The 12,004-nt window shown below is 35.8% G+C and overlaps 1 protein-coding gene across 1 annotated transcript in view; it reads left to right on the plus strand.

The window, feature by feature from the left end:
- Nucleotides 1-11,771, plus strand: part of LOC120780835 (dnaJ homolog subfamily C member 16) — a 148,765-nt gene extending 136,994 nt beyond the window's left edge. Inside the window, exons 5-6 of the mRNA XM_040113077.1 lie at nucleotides 6,629-7,011; nucleotides 11,420-11,771. Coding sequence (XP_039969011.1) covers nucleotides 6,629-7,011; nucleotides 11,420-11,635 — 599 coding nt within the window. The 3' untranslated portion in view covers nucleotides 11,636-11,771. The remainder of the gene's footprint in view (nucleotides 1-6,628; nucleotides 7,012-11,419) is intronic.
- Nucleotides 11,772-12,004: the final 233 nt, after the last annotated feature.

Consider the following 12,004-nt stretch of genomic DNA (forward strand, 5'->3'; position numbering starts at 1 on the left):
TGGTTTCTACAATTTTTCACAATCTTAACCTATTTCTTACATTATGATCAGCTTCATGGCGGCTGACAATGATGATTTGGTCATTTTTTCCTTCTGGATACTACTGGATCACCGTCTTGCTCCAAGTGGCTCACCTTCCTTCCTCAAGCGTGGGTAAGGAATTTAAATTCAGCTGCTTTTAGGCTCGGGCGCCAATTAACGACTTATTAGTTACAAAGTCGTAAAAAAATATTTTTGTGGTCAAATTGACCTTTATTGTTTAAAATCCAAATAACAACTAAACTTAATTTACAATTAAACATATTCTTAATATTGCCTAAATCTACTTGCGTTAGCACTTTTGTTTAACGTTCGCTTATGCGGCGCATAGCGGATGTTGTTCCCAATTGTTTGTTTCTGCTGACTTGCGGCGCATGGCGGATGTTGTTCCCACTTGTTTGTTTCTGCTGACTAAACGTCTGGAATATTTCCTATTGGGGATAGTTGACGTCGGCAGTTAACTTACACATTTCGGTACTGCTCAAAATATATTCTTTTGACTCTTTTTTCTTCTTCTTCTTAATTGGCGTAGAAACCGCTTAAGCGATTATAGCCGAGTTAACAACAGCGCGCCAATCAAAAGGGGGGTCTCTCATTCGAGGCTGGGTGTAGCTCTTCACTGGGGGTGTTTTTTACGTGGCGGGTCCCAAACCCAGCGCACAACCCTTGTAGGGAATGTTTCGCCTTCTCACTTTAGCTCGCCTTCGAACGGATGTTCTTAGGCTACCCAAAGGATACTTGGTCAAAGACCGGAAGTAGTGAGCTGCTTGAGCCATGTGTAAAAGAATCGTTTCTGGCCACTCCCAAGTGAATGGCGATCAGAGAACTTTCCTCACTTGCGTGAACTTCTACACATGACTCCATCCTCCACTCTTTTTTACTCTATGTAAAAAATAACTCGCGCAGTGAAGACCTAACGCGCTATCTCTCTCGCACCTATACGATTGTATATTGCCTCGCGCTCGCACCTATACCCTTTGTATAGGGACCCAATATGTTTGTCTGGGCCAGGGAGGAACTGTCGAAACTGTCTGGCAACTGAGAAAACATCTTCTAATAGTCACCCAAATAACATATATAAATTTTAACTTTTATACTATAACGAAAGTAGAATTAAAATTTATTAAAGTTTTAGGGTGTCTGGCAAGGGATTGCCACCATAAAAAGTGTCTGGCAATGAATAAGATGGTTTGTAATGTTATTCCGAATAATATATTAAAAAATTATGCTTTATAAAATAACGAAAGTTGGCTGTTATTTTATGCACATGTCCCACCCGCTACCTCCCAAAGCCACGATGACTCGAATTTCACATTTTGCCATCGTTCTTACCTATGTTCAAAGCATACTTCAGCAAACTTTCAGCTTTTATAAAATGTCGAATGTCTGGATGTCACGGGCTCTTAGACTATGATAAAACTTTGCACAAAAAATGTCTACATGTGTGCCACGTTACGAGTATGACCAAAAATTGTTTAAGTTCAATAAAAACTGTTCAAGCCCATAGGTACCGAATGATTAAACCCAGGTACCGATAGTTGACTTTTGATGTCGGTTAATGTGTGATAACTGAAATTGAGGGATGATCCTTCTTTGATAATGGTATATCTATATGTCACAAACGAACCCTTAACCCCAAATACTTAATATAAAGATTTTCAAACTTCGTGGTGATTCATATGTCAGCCAATATGTGAGTTATCCCAATGAAAAGAAGAGAGCGTGTTTTATTTATAACAGCGTATCCTATCGCCTAAAATAAATAAATTTGAGCGAAAACTTAGCCTATCCCCTATATAATTAATATCAGGATTTTCGAACATCAGGCTGGCTTTACTCTATATGATTGGTTTTACACCTTAAAGTATTTCCCCCTTTTTTTAGAACGAGTATTCTTTTGAGGTCTGAGATTAGGAAATAGACACTGGTGAGCAGGTCTAGAGAAGACGGCGGAAGAGGAAGATCGAAACCCATTGTTTCATTTATTCATTAATTTTTGATTTTGCCGCTATAAATAGTTTTTCCATTTTGAAGACAGTGAATGAATATTATCCTATGCCCATCCCCTATGTGGCATAAGGGTCCGATTTTCTTTATTTATCCTGTCATTATTGAGTTTTTACTGGAGGACAATTCAGCAAAATTGGAGCCGGAAAAATACGTCAGAGCAGGTCAAAAAACAAGGTTATGTTGGCAGTTTTCTCTGATTATCGAGGGGTGGTGCACTCCAAATTTCTTCCGACCGGCCAAACTGTCAACAAGGAATACTAAATGAGTGTTATGCGTCATTTGCGCTAAGCTATTCGTAAAAATAGGTGCGATTATGGGACTACAACTCTTGATTTTTGCACCAAGATTCACATAATTTAGCTCCTTGTGACTCCTGGCTATTCAGCAAACTCAAACGACCATTACGGGGAAACCGTTTTGTGTCAACTAAAGACATTAAAAATTAATAGCTACGCGCATTGAAGGCTGTTCCAAAAATTGGCTTTAACAACTATTTCGAGGATAGACGACGGCAAAAGATGACATGGTCTTCACTGTGGGACTGGATCGCAAAAAGAGGACGGCCGTCGATGACTAAAAAATTTCATAGGTGTCCATAGGCACAATGGTCGATTTGCATTTAGAGCACTACCGATTGGATTTGGGTATAAAATAATGTATCTATGTTCCATCCATTCAGTCACAAATCGAGACAAAACCACATTGCCACATATAGTATTTACTATTAGAAAAAGCGCTTGCACTTTTGAATGAAAAAGACAATCGAAATTTACTATTGGTTTTAGAGAAGAATAAGCGAATCTGTAATGATATTTCCGCAGTACTATACACAATTAATAATCGTAAACCAAAGACTGACTTTTCAAAAGCTGTGTTTATTATACGGCAGTTACTGTGTTTATGACATACAATTATACACTAAGAAAGAATCATGCCACCATTGGGAATGCGTCAGAAAACTTCTTTGTGTCTACTTCTATCGCTTTTTCTTTTGATATTTGAAAATTGATGTCACTTTATTTTGTAAAGTAGGTAGCAAAATGCTTTAAGCCTTTAATAGTATAAAAATGAGTTCAATGCGAAAGAACTCAAAAAGCCCAGGTGTTGGTTCGACCAGGGTTATTTTTTTGAAGCGCAGCCGAAGGTCAGCAGTGCAGAGAGAATTTCTATGCCAAAAATATACAGTATGAACACCCCGGTGTTGGACTGACCAGAGTTTATTTTTCGAAGGGCGGCCGAAAACCTACAAGGCAGAAAGGAGTTCTGTGCGAAAAACTAATAATGTGTTATTTATTTCCTGCCATTGTGTTTTCTTTATTTCTTTTGTAAAATATGTAGATAAGGTAACACTGATTATTTGTTAGAATGCAACCCTTTTGTTATTGTGTTTCGCACAATTTAATATAAAATAAATCGGTGGATACGAAGTGTTGGTGGATATAAAAGTTAAAAATATAAGTGTAAAAATAGGAGAAATACGCATTATAAATAGTTGACTTTTTAAACTTCAAATGCAAATATCTCAAAAACATATATGAACTCTCCTATCCGTACGTACTAATTTTACCGCTGAAATCGGGGGATACTATTCAAAACTTTAACCCAGGTAGTTCTTCCATAATGATTAGACACAGCGATTATTATTGTTTTATCGATAATATCTTCATTTCACTTTCCAAACCGTGGTGCATCTTTGATATTAAAATTACTGGTACGGAATCGACGAAATCAAAATTACCAGTGGTAAGTTATTTCAGTATCCTAACCATAAACACTACTTATTATAAATTTTCGCCTTTACTAAAAAAAACTAAATTATTATGCAATTGTATTCTCTTTGCTGGTATTCATTAAAAAAATTCCCTTTTACACTCGTAATATACATCATTAATGTGCTAACAATTATCAGGAAATGGATCGCTGTCAAATGATAATTATCACATATGAGCAGTTCGCTGAAATTCTCTTTTTCGCTAAAATTTCTCTTTCTTTATTTAGCAAACTTAGTTCTTTCGAGGTTAGCCGTTTTTGTTTTGTACCGGGCATTGGTTATTAGAAATAAAAAACGGGCTTATAGATTATATTTCAAATGAGTATAAACACTCTATCCTTGCATATGAATTTTTTTTATTTATATATTTATATAAATATGTATTTATGTTATGGGTTACCCCGAGTATTGGCTGGACCAAAAAATTATTTAGGTAAAATTATTTAGTCTGGTAACTTGGGTTCAAAAAATCGAATTTTTTTTTTTGCTTAATTTGAAGGTACAATGTCTTGAGAAGTCAGTAGTTCCGACCAGAATGACATGTCTATAGATTAAGTATAATCAAGAATATTTAATTTCAGATAACATCAAGAGCCAAAATCACCCGGGCCACCCACGTGCATTTTTTTTGAGGTTCCAACTTCGAGTGACAATAATAATAGTAATAAAGTATTCAATTTTTTCAAATAAATTTTTCAATATGTAAATAAAAACCTTTAAAAATTCAAGATAATACGTTTTTATTTTCCTGTAAAAAGCCACTCTCCAAAGAAATCATGAAAATAGGCATAAATTACCAGACTACTACCTTTAGAGCGCGGCCAATAGCCGATAATTCAGAAAGGACACGAAAGTGCTTCAGTCACACCGGGCATTGGTTCGAATAAGGTTATATTTTTAGAGTGCGACCAAAGGAAACCAACGCAGAAAAAAAATCACGCGAAAGTACAATATTTGGTTTCTAAGATGTGGCAACGCTCGTTTCCTCATAACTGTAAACCTTCTAACGTTTTCAACTATGAGTGTGTTAAGAGATTTTTACATTAACTAATTTATCTAAAAAAACACAAAATAAAAGTGAAATGTGAGCTTATTGCAATATTTAAAGTGTGTATTTGAATATACCATACGAAAATATGTAAAGTGAAAAATGTTAAAAAATTGAGTTAAACATTGTGACATGTGTTAAGGACTGTCCCGTAAAAAATTGACCCTTTTATTCCTTAAGATTATGACGTAACTGTTTATGGCATTAGTCTCAATGGGGACTTGTTTTTTTCTCTATAATCTGACGATTAACAAAATGTATAACATTTGGTGTCAACACTTCAAACTATTAAGATGTCTAGCTATCAAGAAAAAGTGCGCGAATTGGTTTTGTCCACTTACCTGGAAAATCCAGAATTAAAATATTCAGTTATAGCTAAAAAAAACTGGAGCATCGGAAAGTACTGTTAAAAGGGTTGTTTCGAATTACAAAAAGGGTGTACCTACTACACGAAAAAAAAGTTCAGGTAGAAAAGCAGGTGCAGAAGGAAATTTGGCAAAAAGAGTGAAGGAAGTTTTTAAGAAGAATCCCAACACTTCAGTACGAGATGTTGCTGTTAAAGCAGGTACCTCTAAAAGTACTGTACAAAGGATAAAGAGTGATAGTAAGCTAAAGACATATAGAGTTCAAGGAGTGCCAGATCGTTCCGATGAAAAGCAATTGGTTGCTCAAAAACGAGCTCGAAATTTGTATGAAGGATACCTAACAAAATTTGACTGTTGCGTGATGGACGACGAAACCTACGTTAAGGCAGATTTCAAACAGTTACCGGGGCAAGAATATTATACCTGTATGAAGAAGGAGCAAATACAGAGAAAATTTGAGGAAAAGAAAATTACCAAATTTCCCAAGCAGTATATGGTTTGGCAAGCGATATGTACTTGCGGTTTGAGAAGCAGTTTTTTTGTAACACAGGGCACAATCAATTCAAAAATTTATATTAGCGAGTGCCTTTAAAAACGTCTTTTGCCATTTATTCGCGAACATGAGGGTACTGTAATGTTCTGGCCTGATTTAGCAACCTCTCACTATTCTACAGCTACCATGGAGTGGTATGAAAGCAATAATGTCAATATTGTTCCAAGAAAAGCGAATCCACCTAATTGCCCAGAGCTTCGACCTATTGAGAGATATTGGGCTCTAATGAAATGGAATCTCCGGAAGAGTAAAGGTACTGCAAAAAATTTACAAGATTTTAGAAATAAGTGGCGAAGGTCGTACGGTACTATCGATGAAAACACTGTGCAAAACATAATGAAGGGCCTTAAGAAAAAAGTAAGACATTTTTACAGAAAATAAAAATTTGTTAAATGTTATTTGTAATTTGTAATCTCTATAGAACTCATTAATAAGAAATAAAACAAGACTTTGAAAAAATTCTTTGGTTTTCTTGTTATTAATGAAAAACGAAGGGTCAATTTTTTACGGGACAGTCCTTATTTATACAAGTTTTTGAATTTTCAATTGCGAATATTTTAAAAAGTATAAGGTTTCGCAACATTATTTTTAAATATTCCTCCTCTGGAGAATATCCCTTATCAGCACATACCCATTTTATACCGGAATTCGTTGTCAGTCCCCGACCGCCAAAGTAAATGGAATCGTTTCAGTTAATATTTTGCAAAATTATTTGCATTGTAAATTAGAGTAAAAATTTGTTTCTGAAAACACATTGCCAAGTATTAGCTGTGTAAAAATGTATATACATACTTAATTTGAAATACGATTTTATTTAAATGTTTGAAAATGATTTCTTTCAGCTCTGAAGCATAACCGCAGCCCTCCGGAGTTGAAATTACATGAACTTAGAGCTGAAAAATATAATGGCATGGTTCGGTTGTTGAAACCGGGATGTAGAACTATAATTTTACTTACCGATATAAAAACGCGACCTAAGCTAATTCCTTCTTTTCACAAAGCTGTCTGGCCTTACCGGAAATCCAAAACACTATTATTCGGTCATATGCTTATTGAAAAGGGGCTGTTATGGTATTCTGAAATGCTAAGGTTGTCTTTGTGCGAATCAAAGACATTTAAGATTAATCCCCGGAACTGTGTTGGTACCGTAATTGCTTTGAATGGTCACAGAAAATATTTTTGCATGTACCACGCTAAACACCCAGAGACGAACAGTGATAGAAAGGTAAGTACTTTACTCTTTGTAGCGAATTTATAAAATTGATAGATCTGTGATCAAATTGAAAGGTGAATTTTTAATTAATACGTGTGTTCCGAAACGGTAGAGTTTTTTTTCTGTAAGTTGGTAGTGCTGTTAGTGACATCCATGCTAAATTTCACATCAAAATATTCATTAGTATTTGAGATACGCGTCGTTTTGTGAGGCTCTATTTGTGAATTCTTCGATTTTTACTATGTCTGAATTTATTGAGCAAAGAAGTGCGATAATGCACCATCTCATACTGCATTGGTTATTCGTGATCATTTCGCCACATTTTCAACTAATATGGTGCCGCAACCATTGCATTCGCCTAATTTACCTTCGTGTAACTTCTGGCCTCTCAGCAAATTCGCATGACCACTCCGAGCACACCGTTTTGACTCAATTGAAGACATAAAAGCTGAATCGAAGAAGGCCACATGGTCATCACGACGAAGGATTTTTTTAAGTGTTATGATGACTAGAAGATTCGTTGGCATAAGTGTATTGTAGGAGGAGGGGATTACTTTGAAGGAGATGAAATGGACAAAATTCACCTTTCAATTTGATCACAGTAGTATATTAGAAATCGAAAAAGTCTTTTCGTATTTCTAATCAAACTTCAACTTATTTTTTTATATTTATAATAATAATTCTTTATTTATTTTGTTTATACATTGCAACTAATTCAAATAAAAGAAAGGACTAACAAGCAACTTGAATATAATTACAAATAAACAAAACTACTTTGAGAGTATTGGCTAATTTGAAAGATCGCAGGGTTTGAGGCGTTTGAGTCGTCTTTGTGGTCCATCTCTAAAAGTTAACATAGCTACTTCTTCGTTACAATGCTGTAGCAATCTTGCACTATGTGCTGTTGCAATTTTTAATATTTCTGCGTTAAGGGGGGAGCCTGATTTAGAAGCTTCAAAAATCGATTTTTGATGCTTAAATATGTATGTAACTATAAACCCAAGAAATTTCGCTTTAATCAGTTATTTCTTTCCTTCCCAAAAACATCCTCAAAAAAATCGATTCTTTGAAGCCTCTAAACCAGGCTTCCCCCTTAATTGATTTTACGACTAGATCACGCTCTATATCAGCATATCTACAATACCAAGGCGCCTTGACAATTAGTCTTAGTATTTTGTTTTGAAATTGTTGGATGACTTTCTTATTGTTTGCGTTAGTACATCGCCAGAGTTGTGCACCATAGCTCCATATCGGTCGGAGTATTTTCTTATAGATAAGTAACTTTTTCTCGATGGATAACACTGATTTGTTACCGATTAACCAATTATAACTTTTGAGTTGCATGTCCAGCTCTTTCCGTTTGCTTTTTACGTGAACTTTACACCGTAGCTTAGAGTCAAGCGTCATTCCTAAGTATTTAGCGGAATTAAAGTATGTACGGTATTCGTGCACCGTCTATGAAAATTGGTAAGTGCTGTATCTTGTTGTATGTGAAAACAATGTGTACAGACTTAGCTTCATTCAGTTTTACCTGCCATTTCTTTGCCCATTGTAGGACTGTATTCACAGCTTTTTGGAGATTAGTAGTGGACTCGTGTTCACTACTACCAACAGCAAGCAACGCGGTATCAGGTCGTGCGTGAATAGAATATAAAGAAGAGGGCCCAACACACTACCTTGTGGAACTCCTGCTTTTATTTCCCTAAGGATAGAATACTTTCCTCCTTGTTTAACGCGAAAGTAGCGATCTGATTAATACGATTTTATGATGTCATAATGGTGTTTCGGTAAAATTATTTTCAGTTTCGAAAGCAGTCCTTTGTGACAAACTTTATCAAACGCTTTTTCAACATCCAAAAACACAGCAGAACAGAATTTTTTTTTCTCAAAGGCTTTTTCAATAATGTGTGTAATCCTGTGGAGTTGATCAATCGTAGAATGGTTGGCTCGAAACCCAGACTGATGTGCTGGAGTTATGGTTTTTCGTTCAATGATTTTACTGATATGGAGGTTGCTATATATATTTCTGGCCTAGGCAACACTAAGTGTTGCCAGGTGCAATCTGACATTTCCATTGGAAAGTTTGACATTTTTTAGCATAACATCACTCAGAACGTTTTGTCATTTAATCGTGAATTGTTTTATTTATAGGGAATTAAAAAATTAATCTCGGCCAAAAAATGGAATTAACTCGTGAACATTTTCGTGCGATCATTTTTCACAACTTTCGACGTGGATTATCACGACAAGAGTGCATCATGAACAATAATCTTTGTATGGCTATGAAGCACCATCCTATAGCACTATGAAAAACTGGTACAACGAATTCAATCGTGGCCGACGCTCGCTCAAAGACGAATTCCGTGAAGGTCGTCCAAAAACAGCCGTAGTGCCGGAAAACATCGATGCCGTACGTGAACTGATAATGCAAGACCGTCATGTAACATACCTTCAGATAGAGGCATGCCTATGCATTTCTCCCACCAGCGTACATTCGATATTGCATGAACACCTGGCCGTAAAAAAGGTTTGTTCTGGTTGGATCCCGCACAATTTGACAATCGCTCAAAAAAAGGCTCGTGTGGATTGGTGTAAAGAAATGCTGAAGAAATACGATCGCGGTGCTTCAAAAGACGTTTATAAGATCGTCACAGGTGACGAATCATGGACCTATGCGTATGAGCCCGAAACAAAACAGCAGTCGACCGTGTGGGTCTTCCAAGGCGAGCCAAATCCAACGAAAGTTGTTCGTGGAAGAAGCACTTCGAAGCAAATGGTCGCCTGTTTCTTCGGCAAAACTGGTCATGTGGCGACTGTTCCGCTTAAGCAACGTAGGACGGTCAATTCTGAGTGGTACACCACCATTTGTTTTCCTGAAGTCTTCGGAGAAATTCGAAAAACGAACAAGAGAAGACGAATCATTGTGGACCATGACAATGCGAGCTCTCACACATCGGGTCAAACCAGCGCCTTTTTCACCGGCCAAAACGTCGAATTGTTGGGTCATCCGCCGTACAGCCCTGACTTGGCACCCAATGACTTCTTTTTATTCCCACACATCAAGAAAATAATACGTGGTCAACGATTTTCGTCGCCAGAAGATGCTGTTGAAGCATTCAAAAACCATGTTTTGGAGGTGTCTCAATCGGAGTGCAAAAAGTGTTTCGAAAATTGGTTTGAGCGCATGCAAAAGTGTATAAATCTTGATGGAGAATATTTTGAAAAACAGTAAAACCATTTTCGTTGATAAATATTCCTATTTTCATTATTAGACCAGAAATATATATAGCAGCCCTAGTACGTTTTATGAGAATTTTCTCAAAAAGCTCCGATATTATCGGTAGAAGTGATATGGGTATGTAAGAAGATACTTTATACCCTGGTTTTCCTGGTTTTGGAAACATGATAACTTCAGCAATTTTCAAATAAGTTGGCAGGTATTTAAGATGAAGCCGTGTTAATATTTTTGATAATTTTTACTATACTTATTTGAGGAAGCTGTTTTAGGACCTCGGTAGTAATCAGGTCGTAACCGGGGGATTTTTTATTTTTCAGATTTTTGATTTCCTCACTTAGTTCACTGCTTGTGCAACTTGAGATTTCTTCGCTTTCTTGACTAGCAGTGGGATAATCTACGTGTGTTTCATATGGGGAGAATATTTCGGCTAAATAATCCGAAAATACTTCCGCTTTTTTGAATCGTCTCTGGCCCAGTTATCAACACTTATTTTAATGGGACATACTTGAGTTTGTGGTGTTTGTAGTCTTTTACAGCTTTTCCAAAGAGAATAGTCGGAATTTCTTCCATTGCTTAGGGACCGAAGATATTTTGCGAAACTTTTATTTTTAAACCTTTTAATTTTCCGATTAAGATCTTTAGACACTTTATTTAAAATAAATTTATTAGCTGGGCAACGAGTTTGCTGCCACTTTCGTCATAGCTTTCTCTTTAATTTAATTATTTCTCTTATATCATTAGGATATAAATTAATTAATAATATTAAATAAATAAGTAGATATGTACCATTTGTCCGCTAGAGACATTATTCCATCAGTAGAAATCGAAATTTACAGAACCGAAGCGAGCGAACCATTGTTGTGCTACACGAACTGATTCGGCATCGCCACCGTAAACTTCACAAATTTCAGTGGTGGCTTGCGTTGTATTCTTCCCTCTCAAAATATAGCGAATTTCTTGACTATTTTCGCTAATTTTTGAACAGCTGTAACTTTTAATTTTTCAACTTTGATTGGTAGCACTGTAGATATACGACTGCAACGACATCTATTAACAAAATACGAAAAGACTTTTTCGCTACTCAATATTACATATTACATTTTTTAACAAAACAAAATAAAATTGCGAAGCGTACACATTAATGTAAACGTTATCAAGAGATATGTATTCTTTCTTTTGCAGCGGTTAATGAAAATGAAGAAACATCTTGAGCGAGATACTACCGATCCGGAAATAGGGGCATTTGTTGAAGTTCATTCAGATGAGTCGGACTGCGAGCAAAAAATCTTATTAGAGGAAAATCTTTTGGATGGTTTAAGTAATTGGTTGGACAGGTTATTTGAAGGATCTACTCATAGATACAGTGTCAATTACTGGCCAGATTTTCCAACTAAATAACTTTCTAATGTTGTTTGAAATTAAAAATACTTGTTTTTTCATGCCGTAAAATAAATTGTACAAGTTGCCATAGGACTTGAAACTTTCTTAACGGTATTAATAACTTACATAAGTTATCTATGTATATATAATATAATGTTAATCGTTTTTGCATATTGTATATGGAGACATAAGATAAGTATTAATATTACAGATTTTATTAATTTCTTAATTTGCTAAGCGTTATTCAATTAATTACTAAATTAATCACAACATTTTCTTCCTATCAAAATTAACTATTAAACGGAGTGGAGGTCTTCCTCTTCCACCCCCGATGGGTACTGCGTGGAATACTATCTAAGCAGGTGTGCTTTCGTCCATTCAGACGAC

Source organism: Bactrocera tryoni, unplaced genomic scaffold, assembly GCF_016617805.1.
Source record: "Bactrocera tryoni isolate S06 unplaced genomic scaffold, CSIRO_BtryS06_freeze2 scaffold_25, whole genome shotgun sequence".
Taxonomy (NCBI): domain Eukaryota; kingdom Metazoa; phylum Arthropoda; class Insecta; order Diptera; family Tephritidae; genus Bactrocera; species Bactrocera tryoni.